Below are 20,697 nucleotides of genomic sequence, written 5' to 3'. Positions count from 1 at the left end.
ATTATAAAACATTACGCAGATGTTTGGTCATAAGTGAAACATATGTGCTGGGGCTGACATGGTGTAAAATCTCTGGGAGAGGTTTCATTTACTTCATTGTTATTGCTGATAATATCCATCGCACCACCAGAGACTGGACAGTATCTTATTCACTGGACCACCAAGGAGTGGGGAAGAATATTATTAACTGTACCACCAAGAACTGGACAGGGGCCGGGATCGGTAAGTGACACCGCGGGCCCCACAAGCAGTATCATTATACTTGGGGGTCTTTTCAGACTCGGGGGTTCCCTTAGTGGTGCAGTTTACAGTCCAGATTCTGGGTCTGGGCATAGACACGAATGTAATATCTATATAGTGAATGTCCAACACAGCCTTCCTAAGTCTATATAGTGACTGCCCAAGACACCTTCTACACAGATCTCTGTAGTGGCTGTCCAGGACATCCTTCAGAAACCACTATGGCATGACTGTCCAAGATAGCCTTCACAAACAACTATTTAGTGACTGTCCAAGACAGCCTTCATATATGTCTCCGTATTGACTGTCTTAGACAGCCTTCCAAGTCTATGTAGTTACTGACCAGGACAGGCTTGCAAAGTCTATGTAATGACTCTCTAAGAGCCTTTACTAAGGTCACTTTCTGTAGTGAGTCTTCTCTGTTGTCCTATGTACTAATGTTTGTATCCACTTGGCGCCCTTATTGAGTTTTCTCCACCGATCCACATGATTATCTGAAAAATATAAATACAGATTACAATTTTTTATGTTATAAATTTATTTGTTAAAGGGGTTGTCCATTTTCAATAAATGTTATTGTTTATGTATTTTTAAAAAGTTGTACTATTTTCCAATATTTTTTTTGTATCAATTCCGCACTGTTTTCTAGCTCTTAGTTTGTTGTTGTTTTTTTTTTATTTAGTTCCAGTGGTCATGTGATGGACAGTCCATGGTCATGTGATGGACACACAGGTGCACAGTTCATTACAGTTACAGCACAGTAGTCATACGTCTGCCTGGTAATGAGGTGTGTACATCACATGACCATGGACCTTATATATCACATGACCATGGAACACATACCACATGTTCATGGACTGTATATCACATGATCATAGACTGATATTTATCCACTGGAACTAAATAATGACAGCAAGCAGAAACCTAGAAAACCGTGAGGAATTGATACAAAGTGTCAATTACATTGGAACCTATGCGGACTCCCCCAAACGGATTATCGATGCAGATGTGAACGAGGCCTTACAGTCATTTACCCTTGTTGCCTCCTCCTTCTTACATACACTCAGTTTATTAGAGAGCCCGCTATCAGACACAGTTCTTAATGTCTTGTAGTATTGTTAGCTGTAGAGTATTTATGTGTATTCTAACGAAATTATTGGAAAAGAAAATGTGCGCTATAAAGATTGCATTTGTTTGATGTCGCTCTTGACCTACTCAGTGTACAAGTGCGGGAAGGGGTGTGGATGGGGCAGGAAAGGGGTGTGTTTGGGGGTGCGGTTAAGCATGCGGGTGTAGATTAGAATCATATACATATGAAAACACAAGAGAAAGTGCAAACTATATCATTTTTATTATATTTAATGTGACTCAAGTCACCATAAGGCAGAATCAGTGGGAGCACTGAACTTGTTTCCCTGCAACGAGATGGTCCCATCTAGGAGTGATGGGAGACAGTGACACACAAAGTGAGTTCCTTATGTTCAGTCTACTCCGTAATCTCGTTTTGGTTGCTGTCATTGCAGAAAATCCTGCATAGTACTAGAATCCCGGACATACAGCAGGTCCTGACTCAACCCCGCACTTAGCTCACCTTATCCCGATCAGCAACAACCAAGCGTCAGTGTTGTGTAGCTGCTGACTCCTCGCCGACGGTACGCAGACCGGTTCAACATGCCCCACGGCCCGGTACTGGTCATAAAAACAAAACTATAAGAAAATAGTGTGTGCTTTTTTCCAATTCCACCCCATTCATAATTTTTTCAACTTTCTAATACATTATATGGAATATGAAATGGTGTCATTACGAAGTACAATTTGTCCTGCAGAAAACAAGTCCAACTCTACCAAAAAGTAAAGTCCTCATATGGCCATGTAAACAGAATTTGGAAATTTGAGGCGGTTAAAAACAAGAGGTCAAGTCAAGAGGAAGAGGTCAAGTCAAAGTCAAGATTTGTTGGATTTGGACCATACAACAGACCAATGGTTCTCATTCCACCAATAAGCTAATAATAGATTTTTTGCTTGAACCCAGTTTATGACATTTATCACGTGGACATTGGCGAATAAATCACGGCAAGGCAAAATCATTTCAAGCTATTTCAAACACAAAAGGAAGTCATGTCCTCGAGCCAGAGGAATGTAAACCAGTTCGGTAAATTCTAAGCATTTTCCAAATCGCAAATAGGTATTTTTAGCTCTATTGTGGAAGTGCCTGATTGCTCTTCAGATCCTCTGAAAGGAAACAGAACTTTAAAGTACATTGTAAAGTCTTCCAATAGCTTTCTAGACTTGGCAGCCCAAATCAGATGTGATGTACGGCCTAAGCAATTTGGCAGGCAGCAGCTAATCTTCAAGTACTAAAGATCTATTTTTGCTACTTTGCCGAACAGTGGCAATTATTAATGAAGCCAGTGATACAAAAGGAACAATTTAAAGGGGGATTCCAGTTTAAGCAATAAAATGTATTCATTGTATCAGAAGTTATGAACCTTTCTGATATACTTTTGTTTAAGGGTTGATTCATATCTGCGTTGGTATTCCATCCGGGGGAGTCTGCATGGGGACCTCTCCGAATGGAATACCAAACGCAATTGCAAGCTGTGCAGTAAAAGCACATGGACCCCATAGACTATAATGGGGTCCATGTGCTTGCCGCGCGTTGCCCACACGAATCATGCAGACAGGAAAGTAGATTGTGAACTACTTTCATGTCCGCATGTTCTGTTTGGAGATTTGGCGGCAAGCACATGGACCCCATTATAGTCTATAGGGATCCGTACGCTTTTACTACACAGCGTTTGCAATTGCATTTGGTATTCCGTTCAGAGGGGTCCCCATGCGGACTCCCCCAGATGGAATACCAACCAACCCTAAATTGCTTCAAAGGTTTAAAGGAAGTCACCAGAACCTAGACTTATAGATAGATAGATTAGGGTCACCTGAACCAAACAGTGTTTTCCCCTTCTGAATCATTGTCCCCACTGCCAAGATAGCGCTATTTTTGTCAAAATATAAATGAGCTCTTTCCAGGTATGTGGAGTTGATAGGTCAAACCACAACTCTCACTCCTCTGTTTTCCCACAACCCACTCTGATGCCTGCTTCAACTCCAACCTTTACAAATGGCTGACAGCCATGGTCAGCCAAAGGATCTAATTTCTTAAAGAGGACCTTTCACCATTTTTCCCAAAGGCAGTGTTATATACTGCCGGAAAGCTGACAGTGCGCTGAGTTCAGCACACTGTCGGCTTTCCCGATCTGTGCCTGGTGTGAAGAGCTTATGGTCCGGTACCGTAGTGCTCTATGGTCAGAAGGGCGTTTCTGACCATTAGCCAGGAACGTCCTTCTGCCTCGCGGCGCCAATCGCGCTGTACTGTGGAGCCGGGAGGAACGCCCCCCTCCCTCTCCTGATAATACTGGTCTATAGACGAGCTGCGTGAGCAGAGGGAGGGGGCGTTCCTCCCTGCTCCACAGTACAGCGCGATTGGCGCCGCGAGGCAGAAGGACGTTCCTGGCTAATGGTCAGAAACGCCCTTCTGACCATAGAAGAGCTACGGTACCGGACCATAAGCTCTTCACACCAGGCACAGATCGGGAAAGCCGACAGTGTGCTGAACTCAGCGCACTGTCAGCTTTCTGGCAGTATATAGAACTGCCTGTGGGCAAAATGGTGAAAGGTCCTCTTTAAATTATTTCATTAAACTTTTTCTGAATTTGACTCCAAATGCACAGCTCTGACTGAGGGGAAAACACCATTTGATTCAGGTGACCCGAACTTACCTATCTGCAAGGCCAGGTTGCTGGTTACAGATCCTTTTAGAATCTCTACTTGGTAGTCATTGAATGGGAAATTTATTGTTTACTTCTAGTGGTTGAAAATTTGTCATGGTCATGTGATGGCCAAATAACCAGTACAAATGTTCTCCCTGTGGCCCCCAACATTCCTAGTTACACCACTGCCTGTGGACATAACAATGAACATTCCAAATATCTTGAAACGCATCAATAATTGGCATATACTGTAAATTATACTAGGAAATACAGCTAATACATGGAAAATATTTCTCGACTAAACTGGGGGAACTAGAGGGGGACATGAAAATGGGGCAGCTGGAGGAGGACATTAAACAGTGGGGGTAGTTGGAGGGGGATAATAAATTAATGGCAGCTAAAGAGGGACATTTAGCTTGGGGCAACTGGAGGCAGACAGGATCCCCTCCAGCTACTCCCATGGTTTAATGTCCCCCTCAAGTTGTCCCCAATTTAATGTCCCCCTTAATATACCCAACCAAAAACAACCTAAGGCACAATATAAAGTTTAAAAATATGTCCCCCCTCCATATGCCCCCAGTTTCATGTCCCCCCTCCATCTCTGCCACCAGCCTCATGTCCCCCCTCATCTCTGCCACCAGTTTCACGTCCCCCTTCAATTTCTTTCTCTAGTTTCATGTCACCGCTCCATCTCTGTCCCCAGTTTCATGCCCCCCCCCTTTCATCTGCAACTAGTTTCATGTCTCTCCCCTTCATCTACTAAGGAGTTTCATGTGCCCCCTTTTTTATGTTCCCCTTTAATTTGCCCTCTAGATTTAACATAAAAAACACTAATACTCACCTTTCCTCGCTTCCCTGCAGCTCTTTGTGCAGTCTCAGTCACGGAGCTGAAGGCATCACATCATCACATCGCACCTACAGCTTTAGGGGCTGGAGTACTGTGGTGAAGTAGGAGCTGAGCTGTGACAGTTCCTACTTCACCCTCCGGTGTATTCAACTCATTTGCGTCTTCCAGATGCAGATGAGTTGAAACTGGAACATACCTCCTGCCGACCGGGATGGTGGGACACAACCAAGAATCCGGGAATATGCTGCAGAATCTGTGATGGTTGGGAGCTATGCTTAAGCCTCTCTGTATTTGCAACACAACCTCAGTATTGGATTGTACTTTTTGTGGATCTGTGGTTATAGATGGAGTATGGATCAATATGTACATGTTTCTTGCAGAATACAAATACGATTTGGTATACAGAAAAAACTACCACAGTCACATGCATATAGTTTAATATGTAGAGTGTTGGTTTCCTCTATATAATGTTTTCTCTCTTTGCAGATTACTTCTCCCAGCACTTGGGAGAATATGAAAGTGTCCTAGCCGCACTGGAGGACCTGAACCTCTCCATATTAAAGGCCATGGACAAAACAAAACAAGTAAGCAACTAATATACAACAATAAGGGAATTGTCAAAATGTCAAAGGCTTGAAGATGGGAGCCATGGGAATGTGGGTGGGGGAAAGGTCATCTGTACATGTTTCATTGCACTATGTACTTAGTTGTCTCTTCGGCATCTGCAGAGATTTGCTGTACAGTAAAAACAGTGGCAAATTTTATTTTACAATTGTGGTTACAAAAAGTGACCCTAGCATAAAATATGCTGATGTTGGTGCATCTAGTTTAAGATCAAAATGTTCTGGCTTACTCAACAAGTGGGTCTGGCTTCCAAGGAAATGGGCATGCCTTTGTGTGGGAAAGGGTGTGGTCTAAATATATCAAAAAGTTGCACTAAAATTTTTGACTCTTGTAATTTTGTTGCCATAACAAATTTAGTTTAGATACTGGTCTAAATTATAGTGCAAATCCATGCACTATAATGCACTATGTGTCATGTGTAGTAGTTACTGTGCAGGGAAGGGGAATAGTAAGCCGATCCCAGCATACCCAATACAGCATAATACCCCTTTTACAGCCCCCATACAGTATAATGCCTCCTGTCCTGGAATCAAACACAGTATAATTCATCTGCTTTTACTGGCCCCTAATTAACTGGCACCCACACAGTATCATGCCTCCTTTACTGTCCAGCACACAGTAGAATTCTCCCTTCACTAACACATACACAGTATAATGTCCACTTTACAGACCCCCATACAGTATTTGCCAGGAATCTAAGTTTAGTTACTGCTTTAAGGTTACCATGACAAACTATGAAGCTTCTGCAGAGTTCAGTTCTTCTAGGCTTATCCAATTAGCAACTGTGATGGGATATTTAAACCCTCTTCCTCCTCAGCCAGGTGCCTGCTATTTGTTTCTACCTAGTGTGGTTTTTATATGCTGATTGTTTGTGCTGGACTATTTTGTATTGAACTTTGGCATGTTGCTGGAAATCCGCTTGTCTCCAGATTGTACCTCTAACATTATCTCTCAGACTGACTTTTGGCTTGCAAATTCACTCTCCTGTTTTATCCTCCTGGTTTTGATCTGCCTTGTGTTCTGGTTTGACTTCAGTTTGTGGGGCATTTATTTCTTGTATCAGTTTCTGTGGTGATAATTTGGGCCCCAAATTCATCACAAGTTTTAAAAAGCTAGTTCTACAGTTCTCTATTGTCAGCCAGTTTCTGCAATTTAGGATATTTGCTTCAGAGACTCTATCATAACACTATTATGCTCACTTTACTGGCCCCAACACTGTATAATGCTATCCTTATTTTCTGGCATCAATTGCTGTGTAACTAATGCTTTACTGGAACCCACACAGTATAATCCCACTTTAATTACCCCAATATAATATAAAGTCCCCTTTAGTGGTCCCTACACAACCAAATTCTCCCTTTACTGGCCCCAACATAGTACAATACATGTGTTGTTAAGCCCAGCCCCATTGACAGTACAGTGATATTAGTAGGCAAAACTATTGGCAATTGGGGAGGATGCAAACCAAACAAAAGGTGCAGACTGCTTTCTATTGGTATAACAATCACTGTATTAGTGGACATGAAAGGCCATATTTAAAGATAGGTCATTAGCAGTTTTGTCCCCTTTAAATAGGAACTTACCCCATTGGCCTATCAATGAATACTATATGTTGCCTATATTTCAACTTCCTTGACAAAAGTGATTTTTTTTCTACTCCAATGCAGATGAAAAAATATAACATATGTCTTGCACTGTAAACATTAAGAAAATCTGCAAAAATTGTTAAGTCAGTTGTTTCCACCTTTTGCAGTAAAGCAAGTTTTATTCTCCCATTCACGTCCTTCATTGTGTACAGAGAACTGCAAAGTATTCATTTAAATGTATTCAATTTGCAGCTAAAAATAAGCCGTCTTGCCATGTGCGTGGAGAAGTCTTATAATTATAAAGTAAGTTGGATACAGTTCTGCAAAGTAATTCAGACGTTAATTATAGAGAAGGAGTCTCTACAGAACTGATAACCTGATACAGCAAATATCCTGCTGGCTGAGCCTCAGATAATAGGACTTCTTAATAATAAAACTGCTTGTCTTAAATGAGAAAATAGCAACCAAATGCCTTGTACTTGACCCATCCGCCAGCTTTACATAATCTTCCTCCAGCTTGCAGAACAGTATGTAGAAATGCAGGACTAAGCGATGGCTGCCATTCAAGGCAAATGAACTTTGACAACATCTTTAGTCTATTACTTATTATGGTTTCCAGGTTTGGGGCATAGGCCAAGGACATAAAGGCTTTGTGAATTTACAGGTTGTGTTGGTTTTCTCATGGAAAAGGGGTTACTTATAACAAATATTTATCACTTGTCATTCTGACCATTTTGGCGTTTAGTTTATCCAAGTCTGTTCAGCGTTTCCAAAGATATAATCCCTGATAGTGTTGATGCAGATTAGGACATTCTAACCAAGTGGATTAGCTGTGGTTGGGGTCTCTGTGTGCAGCATGTCATGCAATGTTACTGTCCACTTGGCTATTCCACCTTAATTTGAATCAACACTAAAAGGATTTACATTTTAGGAATAGCTGAACAGATCTGAATAAATTAAACACCACAATACTCAGGGTGACATCACTTATCAGATGATGTAGATCATTAAGCTTTTCTGACCGGTGACAGATCCTCTTTAAATGGTTGCTACTAGGGTTGAGCGATCGGGATCGGAAAAGATCGGATTTCGATCAGCGATCGAGTAAATTTCACGATCGTGATCGGAATTCCGGTACCCGATCTTTTCCAGCGGGATCGAGATCGGAGGTTATCTCAAGATCGGCTCAACCCTAAAAGTGACTTTTCCCATAGAGAAGCATTGACTAGGGTTGAGGATAGGGTTTGGAAAGGATCGGATTTCGATCGGCAATCGAGCGAATTTCACGATCGCGATCAGGATCGAGATCGGCTGGAAAATGATCGGAAATCGGATTTTAAAATAGATCTTGAAATCTCAAGATCAGCTCAACCCTAGTCGCTACATTTTCAGACAACTTAGTTTCATTTAATAGAAGATGTAATTCTGGAGCATACTGTAATGCACTTATCTGCTTGAAAAACCTCTTTAAAGTTCCAACCACTAGGTGTTTCCCTTCTAGCTAATTTGAAGTTCACTCCCGGTTACTAGGGAAATCCTGTCCATAAATACCATTAAAACTCAAGACGGCATCAATGTCCATCATTTCTCTCTACCAATGTTTGGCAGTTTCTGTGGAGGTAATTTCAGAAAAGATGTGAACTTAGCCTTACAATGTAAGAAAAATCTTATCTATACTTGTATGTACTTCTGGCTGCTTGTATTGTTACAGATGGGATATTATTCATAGACAATAAGCAACTTTTCCTGGGATTATGCTCTGAATTTTCAGTTTAGTGTTCCTCCTATATTATTCTCACTTGGGCTTTTCTCCACTATTTTCTTACTGTTGTACAGTTACTCCTGGCAGAATCACATGTAAATAAGCCAGTAGTACTTATAATGGATAGGAGAGTGGGCTAGACTGCTTCTTATTGTACACAATCACAGCCTGAGAGACAAATGTAAAATGTACTTCAGACATAATGTGATTATTAGCAGCAGAGAAACTGATAGGACATCATGTATGAAGGCTTACATTAGGTTCACACTAGCATTTGGGTTTCCGTCCTTTGGGTACACATAGGGACCCACAAGATGGAAACCCTGTCCATATAAAAAGTGATTACACACGGAAGCTAGAATATAATGGGGTCTGCTGGATTTCCATATTACTTGCAGGACTTTTTTCTCTGCTGATTTTACGCGGAATATGTGAAGGAGTTGTTACGTTCGTGTCTGAGTCCAGACCCAGATTCCGGACTGCAGGTTGCACCGCTAAGGAAACAGGGGAGGGAGACTATCCCTGGCACTACGGTAGCTAGCTAGGCCCTGCTTACGGGTGGTTGTCAGCTGTCCCCAAGCTAGTCTTGGCCCCGACAACTCCTGGCTCTCTCGCACGAAGACCTAGCAGACAGATAGGGCAAGAGCTATAGGAGAGCTAGGGACTGGGGTTTCTAAGGTGGTGACCCCTACAGAAATCAAGGTGCAGCTGCAGACAGACAAACGGGCTGGGATGTGCTGGACAACGGACACACAACACAATACAAAACAAGAAAATGAGGAGAGGGACAGTGGAGAGGTGAGGAAAGGGTAAACACAGGACTGGGGTAAAACACTGGAACCCAAAACCTCTCAAACCACAAGAAAGTGCCAGGCAAACAGAGCAAAAGGCTAGGGTGGAGATGAAGTGTGAGAGAACAAACCAGATTCACACAACAGGCAACTCTCACACCACTTCCTAATCTGTTGGAACTTTCACCAAAACAATCCTCCTCCTAGAGCCAAGAATCCTAAGGTGTAAACCACGAAAACCGGCAACATGTGGAGCCAGCCCTCTTCCTTAAAAAGGCCCCAGAATCCTCCCATAGGATGATGGCAATATTAAACACCTGAGGTTCGATTCCTGGAACCTCAAGTATGCTCAGAGGACTGACACCAATACCAAACCAGATGGTCCAGTGGCAAAGCAACCACCAGCAGAACACAGGAGCCTGGATCAAATCCCCAACCGAAACACACACCAACATATACAAATAATAAGGTCATGACAGGAGTCTCATACAGAGACTAGTGTGAACCTAGAACAGACTGTGCTGATGATTGTGGGGTGTAGCAGTCAAACGCCTCCTCAGACACATATTTCTTGTCTTGATAGGTGAATGTTTATCATGGGATATCCCTTTAAAGTGTTGTCCTATCACAGACAATTATTGACCACAGAACATACTATAATTTTGATAGAGGTCAATAATACAGTCAACTCAATTTTTATACTTGAATTGGAAGTCTGTCATACAGAAGTGTCCACTGTTATCATACCTTGAATTTCATTACAGAGGATCTTTCATGTCCTCGGGCACATGCAGTGTAAAACACCGCTAGAAAGCCGACATTGCGCTGAATTCAGTGCACTATCGGATTTCCCGTTCTGTGCCCCCACTGAAGAGCTATCGGTGCCGATACCGTAGCTCTTCAGTGTCAGAAGAGAGTTTCTGATAGTCTGTCAGGACCACCCCTCCTCACAGTAGCGTCTATTGCACTGTACTGTGAGAGGGCGCTCCTTACCGCTCAGCTTCAGAACGCCTCCCCTATTCCTGATAGTACTTGTCCATATATTATCAGAAAGGCCTTTGTGGCCTCTTCTGGCATCTTCTTCAATGTCACACATCCTGGGGTTACTGCTGAGGCCTTCAGCATACCCCATGTGACTGCTGAGACCCAATTGCAGACCTCACTGGGCCCATGGTGTGTGGCATTGGAGAAAATGCCCGAAGTGGCCAGACGAGGTTGGAAGAGTCTGCGCATGAAGACTGGACAACAGGAAAAGAAGACCTGATGCCCAGGACAGGTGAGGAAAGCTGTGTTTTTATTTTGTCCTCACCTCTGCTTATTATACTTTGTGGTGTGAAGTGACTCCAGAGTATAATAAAGATTTGTGCGTTGGGCATCTGGTCTTCTTGCTGATGTCATGATGCTCAGTCCTCAGCAATAGAGCCCAGGGCGTGTGATATTGGAGAAGATAACAGAAGTCGCCACAAGAGTCTACAGGTGAATTCCAGATGCTGGATAAGAAAACTGGATGCCCAATGCCACAGGTCCTGGGCCCATGGCGTGTGGCATTGGAGAAAACACCAGAAGTGGCAAGCAGAGGTTGCAAGAGTCTGCAGATGAAGACTGAACTCCAGGAAACGCAGACCAGATGCCCTGGAGAGGTGGATAAAGTTGAGTGTCAGTGTTTTTTATTTTGTCTGTACCTTTGCCAATTATACTGTGGGGGCTGAAGAGACCCAAGAGTGTAATAATAGCCCTTCCATACCAAAACACGCAGGTGAACTTCACATACATTTGCAAAACGTATCTTGCCAGGTTAGCCCATCACTGCGAGTAGCCTAATTTCATAGGGCTTGTCTTCATAACAGAAACCCTTAAAGAACATAGACCTGCCTTGTCCTCTACATTACAGATGTGCTATTACCCTTGCGGACACAATAACGTAATATAAATATTTTGGCAAGTAACTGAATATTTAGTTGAGGACAATAATAATGCATTGACCCAGCGAATTGCCATTGAACTCATTACTAATACTCATGCGGTCCTTTTGTACGTCTGCTCCTTTCACTCTTTGCTTTGGTACAATTATTTTCAAGCCAACAGTTTGAAGTATTTGCGAGAGAAAGAAAAGCACAATGGCAATAACAACCCCAAGATGTCTACTTGATAGAGATGGAATTGTAATAAATGACAATGAACATAACAAGGCAAGCTGTTTATCTCAGAGGGGAGGAATCAATTCCTCAAAGTAAGAATAAAAATGTTACAATAAAAGCTACTGTATACAATGCACAGGAAGAAATAAAAGGTACAGCATGCTGGTCCAAGGAAGAAAGGAAAAGCAACCGAAGCAGAAGCTTTATAACATAAACTGTATCTTTCCCAGTTTGATAGAGTGTTCAGTACAGATTGATTTTAAAGCAATATGTTAACTTAATGGGCTTCTCTGCTTTGGACAATCCTTACTTGTAAGAAGGGTCCTCTCGACAATAATCTACTCACCATGGGGACCACCAGTGATCAGTGATAATCTGTGAAGAAAGCTGACAGTACATGTTATAATTCTCAGCAGCGCCACCACTGGGTAAATGAAGCATTACACAGTGCCAGTTCAAATCAATGGGTTGTCTGTCTAATCCAGGACAGGCCAGGTCCTCCAATGCGAAGGACACTCTTTGTAACCGCTCTTTACTCTCGCCAAGAGATGACGCTCCTGAAAAGTGTACTGCCCTCTATTGACTGATAATTTTAATGTTATTTAAACAAAAAAAGTATATAAAAATTGACTAGAAGAAATTGGACCACCTACTTGACCACAAAGTAAAATGATGTTTAATGATTATGGGGGAAGCAGCAGTTTACATGTATTTATCAGTCCATGACAATACAGGAAGATCCCCCTGTCCCTCTGATAAATGTATGCCAGGAAAATTTTTCAGGGTGGCCACACCTCCTGTGGGTGACATGGAAGCCTAATGTGCCACCCTCTACAATATCTCCTGTCCCCTAGAGTGTCCCCTGTTCTCCACATTAATGTTACCATTATATAAAATATTTCCTCTTGAATTAATTACACCATGAATGTCCCCTGATGCCTCCCTAATATTTCCCCAGTGTCTCCTGATATCCCCCATATTAATAGTCCCCGCCATGTTCCCTCATTCCCCCTGTATTAATTAAATTCCCCTGATGCCCCTTATATTAATATTCTACTCTAATGTGCAAAAATGACAAGACTGCTGGACTAAAGCGCCTTGTGGCCTTCAAGTTGGAAAGTGGTAGGGCAGGAAGCTTTTGGCTTCCTGCTTTACCTAGGGTTTAAGGCCCGGTTAGGGTAACTCTGCAAACAGGACGTATTTTTAAAAACCGGGTCAGCAGAACCAGAAGTCCTGGCTGCATCCCACCACTGTTTGCTGCCTTTGACTACTGACCTTCAGTTAATCCTTCAACTTTGCTCTGAAGATTCATCCCCATTTTGCAGTAGCCTCCATCTTTACTACTTGTCAGTTTATACTTTGACCTGATTGAAACTATAGAAAACTAATTGGGAACCCTTTATAGCATAAAACCACTACCAAGTCTGTACTAATGTGCATATATTAAAATGGTTGGGGTATGGGACCTTCTGGCCCCCTCAAGCCTGCACCAGGTATATGGCTGGTATGGCATTCCCTAGCTCCTTGTTCATTCCAGGAGCCAATTTGATGTTTTTAAGTAGCCAAACACAAGAACATCCCTAACAATCTACAGGAGAAAAGTGTTAGGTGCTCGTACCAAATCTCTAGGTGCTCGTACCAAATCTCTAGGTGCTTGTCCAAATCTCTAGGTGCTTGTACCAAATCTCTAGGTGCACTGGCTTCTTGGCTCATGGGATTAGTTCAGTGCTGTTGTTTATGTTTAACTAAAAGTGATAAGTTACAAAGTGGTAGGATAAAAAAAAAAAATACCTAAAATTAATAACCGAAATTAAGAAACTAAATTAGCGATGATGCAAAGACTGCAGCGCATTTCTAGGATTCTGGAATAATTGGGGCGATTTCCGTACCGCATATGACTAACTGACATTTTACGCTGCACTCTGCGATGCTTTGACCTCTATTTATACTAAGCAGTATCTACTTGCTTTTATCATGTCTCGGTTGCTGTGCAACAAATCCATCTTGGATTCTCCCATGAGCTCTGGCCAGTCTAGAATTTTCATGTAGCCATTTTACAGAATTTATTTTAAGTTAATGCATTTCACAAGAGCCAATTTAGTGGTTTTAACAACCCCAGGTATCGTACATTTTAGGTTCTTCTATTTGGCTGAAAGCATGGAAAGAATAAAAAAAAGACATTTATTTAGTCTGAGAAGGGATATATATATATATATATATATATATATATATATAATATTATATTTCAGAGATCTATAAAAATATAGTGAAATGTTTCTCCATGAAAACGCATGTCCTTAAAGGGTACCTGAATTTTCATCAAAACTTAAAATATCTGCAGGGTCTTGCTGGGCAGTCTGTTCTATGACTGTATAAGACTTGTTTCACATCTGTTTTGGAGTTGTGTAGATTATGCCAAAAATCAGTAGAAACCAGGCATGCCTCATGGTATATGGGGTCCACAGGTGGCCACAGATAACCACTTTTTAAAAGTACAGGCTCCCCATCTTTTAAGTCCCCATGCAGATCCTAATGATAGAGACCCGAAAACTAGAGGTGTGAACCTAATCTAAGCCTTCATACATAATGTCCTTTCAGCTTTTCTGCTGCTAATAGCCCCGTTATGGCTGCAGCACATTTTACATTTCTCTCCGAGTCAGGGATTATGTGAGTCAAGGCATGCCTTGACACTTATACTGATCCTGCTACCACACTAGATCGCGTCTGATGAAGGTCTAAGGACCGAAACATCATATCCAATTGATCTAGCCTGTCTTTCTATGCCAATATTTTGCATTGTGTCAAAAGGCGTTAACTATATTGTAAAATAAATCTCTATATTCCTTTGATCACAAAACAGTGTGTGCAGCAAAATCTATTTTCACTTACACTCTCTTTATGCTGTACGAAGCTATACAATCCTCTCTGTGCAGTATACAAGTAGGGAAAGTTGTGTGTAGACTTGTAGAGGTGGTGAAGATAGACCTGGTCCTCCCTCTTTCACTCACTGTGCTTCTGACTTGAGCCTGCTGGTTTTTAAGGCGTTCCCTAGTAACTTGGAGTGAACAGCATATTATCAAGAAGGGGGACACCTAGTAGCAGGTTTTAAGGCAGAAAACAGCAACATGAATAGTACCCCCCACCCCCTTTCCCACTCAACAAGGGGCTGAAGATTTTTGCATAGATTACATCGAGTTGGATACAATTATAGACAATTTTCCTAACTTTTTTTGTGAACAATGTCCGCTGTTCATTGATACAGATTCAGCTTCTTGATTTTCCCTGAAATCATTTGCTATCCATTTTGCTTTTTTTCTTTCCACCTCACTTCTATTATCCAGCTCCTAATCTGAGCACAGTGGGTATTCCTCAATTCCCTTACTAATAATATAACCTGTTATTCTGATCTAATAGCTGCAGATGTTACTCCCTGAGATAAATTGTATCTCCTCGTACCTATAGTGGTGTGCCGGAGTCAGAAATCCTCCTTTGTATTTTGGTTTAAGCAACTATCGAGTGCAGAGTATTCCTTTTCTTGTAGCGTCAGGTAGAAAAACAGGAAAAATACTTTATATTATCATATAAACTTAATCTAGATTCACATCTGTGCACCGCTTTCTGTTGTTTGGTACAGCTGCAGGACCACAATGATGGAGAACCAGAACACTAAAACAATGGTTACTCAGCTAGAAATTGGATAGATAAGTTCCTAGGAGCCCTGACAGTATACTACACTATGTTTTATAGATAGGTTCCTAGGAGCCCTGACAGTGTTCTACACTATGTTTTATAGATAGGTTCCTAGGAGCCCTGACAGTGTTCTACACTATGTTTTATAGATAGGTTCCTAGGAGCCCTGACAGTGTTCTACACTATGTTTTATAGATAGGTTCCTAGGAGCCCTCACACTGTTCTATACTATGTTTTATAGATAGGTTCCTAGGAGCCCTGACAGTGTTCTACACTATGTTTTATAGATAGGTTCCTAGGAGCCCTGACAGTGTTCTACACTATGTTTTATAGATAGATTCCTAGGAGCCCTGACAGTGTTCTACACTATGTTTTATAGATAGGTTCCTAGGAGCCCTGACAGTGTTCTACACTATGTTTTATAGATAGGTTCCTAGGAGCCTTGACAGTGTTCTACACTATGTTTTATAGATAGCTTCCTAGGAGCCCTGACAGTGTTATATATTATGTTTTATAGATAGCTTCTTAGGAGCCCTGACAGTGTTCTACACTATGTTTTATAGATAGGTTCCTAGGAGCCCTGACAGTGTTCTACACTATGTTTTATAGATAGGTTCCTAGGAGCCCTGACAGTATTCTACACTATGTTTTATAGATAGGTTCCTAGGAGCCCTGACAGTGTTCTACACTATGTTTTATAGATAGGTTCCTAGGAGCCCTCACACTGTTCTATACTATGTTTTATAGATAGGTTCCTAGGAACCATGACAGTGTTCTACACTATGTTTTATAGATAGGTTCCTAGTAGCCCTGACAGTGTTCTACACTATGTTTTATAGATAGGTTCCTAGGAGCCCTGACAGTGTTCTACACTATGTTTATAGATAGGTTCCTAGGAGTCCTGACAGTGTTCTACACTATGTTTTATAGATAGGTTCCTAGGAGCCCTCACACTGTTCTATACTATGTTTTATAGATAGGTTCCTAGGAACCATGACAGTGTTCTACACTATGTTTTATAGATAGGTACCTAGGAGCCCTGACAGTGTTATACACTATGTTTTATAGATAGGTTCCTAGGAACCATGACAGTGTTCTACACTATGTTTTATAGATAGGTTCCTAGGAGTCCTGACAGTGTTATACACTGTGTTTTATAGATAGGTTCCTAGGAGCCCTGACAGTGTTCTGCACTATGTATTATAGATAGGTTCCTAGGAGCCCTGCAGTATTCTACACTATGTTTTATGGATAGGTTCCTAGGAGTCCTGACAGTGTTCTATACTACGTTTTATAGATAGAGAGGTATCTATAGAGAGGTTTATAGATAGGTTCCTAGGAGCCCTGACAGTGTTCTACACTATGTTATATTCCTAGGAACCTATAATACGCACTATAGACCTTTCACTGCAAACCTACAGTGTGTTCCCTTTGTTCTAAAATGATTTTCCAGCCCAGACTAAATTTTATTGTGACAGGAAAAATGGGTTAAAAATAAAAGAACAATCTCAATCTCACCGCTCTTATTCTGATCCTTATTGGGTCATCTCCACTCTCTACTTTCTGCTCCATCTCCACACAGACAGGAAAGCCCTTGAAATTCACCCCATGTGAACATACGCTAAGTATGTTTCTATTTACGAAAAATATATAATTTGTTCCAATAAAGACAAAGAAAGTGGCCGGCATGCATGAAATAAAAAACTAAAAAATTCCCTTGTTCTATATCAATAATAGTAACCTTTTGAGCTCGGTGTGTCAAAATTCGTAAGAAACCTAGCTTAACTCAAGAACCGCGTCACATCTAGAAATATCCATAATTTTGCAATATTTATAGCTCTAGTAAAAAAAAAATTATATTTTTGATACAGTATATGAATTTTTATTGTATATATTTTTGTCCCTCAACAAGGTACATGACACCCCATTTTAGCCCCTCCTCCCCCATGGTGTATGACTCCATTTTTGTTGCCCCCCACAGTATATGACCATGCTTTTTATGCCCCCCCCCCCCCCCACAGTATGTGGCCCCTTCCTTATGCCACCACCACATTAGATGATCCCTTATGGCCCTCCACAATATATGACACCTATTTTTGTCCACCACAGAGTATCTGACCCCTTTTTATGTCCCCCACCCAGTATTTGACCCTTTTTTTTACCTCCCCACACAACATATGATCCCCTGTCCTGGCCACCCGCCGTTCCCGCCTGTAGCTGATGCAGAAGAACGCCAGGATGTTGTATATAGTGTCCTGGCGTTCCTCAGCAATGTGATGTCAGTGTAGTGCCACCTAAAGGAGGTAGTGGAGTGGGCCAGAACAGAAGCATGGACAGATGAGTAAAAGTCTTTGGCATCTGCTTATTGCAATAACACAATAAGTACCTGCCAATGTGTGTCACCTAAATTGTCTTGGTGTGTCACCTATGACATTTATTTATTTTATTTTAAATTTGATTTTTATTGAGGAAAGGGAAATTTTCAATATATAAAACAGTAACAAACAAAAGAAAAATCCGCAAAGTTCCAAACATTAAAGTATTGCATACAAGGTCAATGCAACAAAACGCAAACTGGGTGTGAAGACACCACACAAATAATCAAATAAAGTAAGACCAGAAAACCGGTTATACACACGAAGCTTAGATAACAGGAACCGCGGTAAAACATAGATTACAAAGGAAGACAGACGCTCGGGAAAGGGAAGAAGAGGGAAACACCAAAGGGGAGGGAGACGGGAGAAAAGGAAAATAAAACAGGACAACAACAAAAAGAAACAAGAAAACCAAACATATTCAAGAACAGTATACCTGGGTACAATTCCAAAAATATATGGATAACAGCAAATATAGAAAACGAAGCCACCTGGAATCCCGGGGCAGTTAACAAATTTAACAAGTTTAAGGGGTCCCCACGGGATCAACCTGAGATCGCAAGGAAGAAGAGGCCTTACTAGCTTCCATATACGAGATCCAAAGGGACCACTGGGTGCGAAATTTGGACAAAGTATGGTTCTTGTTGGCCAACATACGTTCCAGAGTACACGCTAAATCAACATGATGGATTAACTCAGCTACAGTCAAAAAGCGGACTTCCACTGACAAGCGATCATAGCCCGAGACACTGGCACAATTTGCCCTAGAACAACCTGCGACCCCAAGGGGAAGCTACCAGAATCCAAAAAGCATAAGGCAAGACTAGGGGCGGGACGTATGTCAAGACCAACTAAAGTGGACATGATCTGAAAAACTCGGAGGGCACTTCCACCACAAATGCAGGAAAGAACCTACTTGCCCGCAACCCCTCCAGCAGAGGTTCGAACACGAGGGGTCTATATGGGCCATCGCAACATTATTTTCAAGGCCGTTTCCCAGTAAGCAGCCCCCCTAGAGACCCGTTTGACAAAACCACTCGCTTCGTACCAATCCGTCAGAGGAATGGTCCTGTCAAGATCCGTTTCCAAACGGCGCAGATGACAAGGCTTAACCTGCCCAGAGGGAACAGAGAGAAAGTTATAAAACGCAGACAAGCCACCTTTAGCCCGGGAGGATCTATTCTATGTCACCTGTGACATACGTATCATAGGTTCACCATCAATGGTCGATATGGACAAAATGAGCTTTTGCTTCAAGAGTTAAGTGTAATGACTGACTGCAAATGGACAAGAGTGGTCTGTGACTTTTGCACGGTGCTGTACACCATATGATGGATGTGTGTGTTTGTGTGACTAGTCATGAGCCATCAGATTTGATCTCCAGATGGTGTCCTAGTAGATGTGATAGATTTAGGCCTTCTATAACCTTGGGTTAGAAGAAGTCGCCGCTCCTTCTCATGTTAAAATCTGTCGCTAAACATACGTCTGTTGATGTTATGGCCGAAAAGAGGGCGATGAGCCTCCTTTATTATCGATTTCCCTAAAACGGTGATGAGCCGCGATATCCGAAAGGATTCAATGTATTATTCCACAGCCGGTTGCCGAAGAATTTCAGTAGTTTCTATTCCCGGCTCTTGACACATAAGACGACTTGTGGCATTTCAAGCAGTGAAGATTACGGATTCTGCAAGTGAACAAATGATCTGAGGGTTTTCAGCGGCACGATTATCCCGTCCTTTGTTTATACAGGACATTAATCCCACCGAGCAGAAACTTCCAGCAGTGTCACGTCTCTCTTATTTCCAACAATACATAGCCACAACTTCTGATGTCTCGAAAAACCAGGACGAAGAATAATTCGGTGACCTAAAAGATGAGATCTAAATCCAAGCTCTAAGTTTGAAGGCAGAAGGTTCAATGGAGTCACCAATTGTGCTACGTATAGAAGGGTTCAGGCGGAGGCAGAGGTCCACTGATGTCTGTGTCACAGGTCCCGCGCAGCGCCATCGCTCGACTACAAAGGAATCTTGAAGTAACGCTTGAAGCTGAGCTGAGCTAGCTAAGGATTAACAAAGTGGAGTCGCAAAAAAGGGCACAAGAGATGAATTTGCAAAGGCAACGTTCTAATAAACTAAGGAGTACTGTGCGGAAATACAGCAAAAAGAAAAAAACGTTGCGTATTACAATACTTGCCAAGTGAAAGCGATTTTGGTTAATCTCATCCACACATTTTTGGAAAACGCAACATATTAATTTCAGCTGTGGAATTGCAAGCGTTTTCCTCATAGGTTTAATAGGGGAAGGAAAAAAACTGAGAAAAAGGCAAAAAAAAAAACTCAATGAAAAACACAGAGGAAAAAACACAAGGTGTTTTTGCTACTTTTTATCTGCAGCATCTGCGTTTCGCTAGGAGGGTCCTTAGCCTTATTCAGGCTTTTCACAAGCTTGGTCTCAGAGTTCTACAGTGATATAGCGACGGTTTATATCCAAGAACAGCAGAGGTGAGGATGCAATTCAGACACGGGCAGAAGTCAGGATGCAGATACAATGTAGGCTTATGATACAGGTTCTGGGGATAATATCACTCCTTAAGGAGTGAGCACCTTTACAGGCGTATGGAGACTTACAAAGCCATTTTTGCTCCACTGGGGGATTATGGGAAAAATATGCAAATCTGTTTTCCAAGATGTAAATAGGAAAACAGTGCCTCTGCTTGCTGCCCTCTAGGGGTCGCCCTCTTAAACATCATGCATGACTGTCAACAAGCCTATTGCTATGATGCGACATTTAGCCAAACCAGTATATCCATTCCAAAAGCAACAGAATCCCAGCTGTGGACAGCGCTGTTTCGATCTGGGTGGATCTCATCAGCAC

At 41.9% G+C, this 20,697-nt stretch overlaps 1 protein-coding gene across 1 annotated transcript in view; it reads left to right on the top strand.

Annotated features, from left to right (window-relative positions):
• The window catches only part of NECAB1 (N-terminal EF-hand calcium binding protein 1), a 115,946-nt gene that overhangs the window by 48,316 nt on the left and 46,933 nt on the right, over window positions 1-20,697 (top strand). Inside the window, exon 5 of the mRNA XM_075270333.1 lies at window positions 5,344-5,441. Within this exon, the coding sequence (XP_075126434.1) occupies window positions 5,344-5,441 (98 nt within the window). The remainder of the gene's footprint in view (window positions 1-5,343; window positions 5,442-20,697) is intronic.

This window comes from Leptodactylus fuscus, chromosome 4 (assembly GCF_031893055.1).
Source record: "Leptodactylus fuscus isolate aLepFus1 chromosome 4, aLepFus1.hap2, whole genome shotgun sequence".
In the NCBI taxonomy this organism is placed as follows: domain Eukaryota; kingdom Metazoa; phylum Chordata; class Amphibia; order Anura; family Leptodactylidae; genus Leptodactylus; species Leptodactylus fuscus.
The sequence above is the reverse complement of the archived record's forward strand: the minus strand, read 5'-3'. Positions and strand labels throughout refer to the sequence as shown.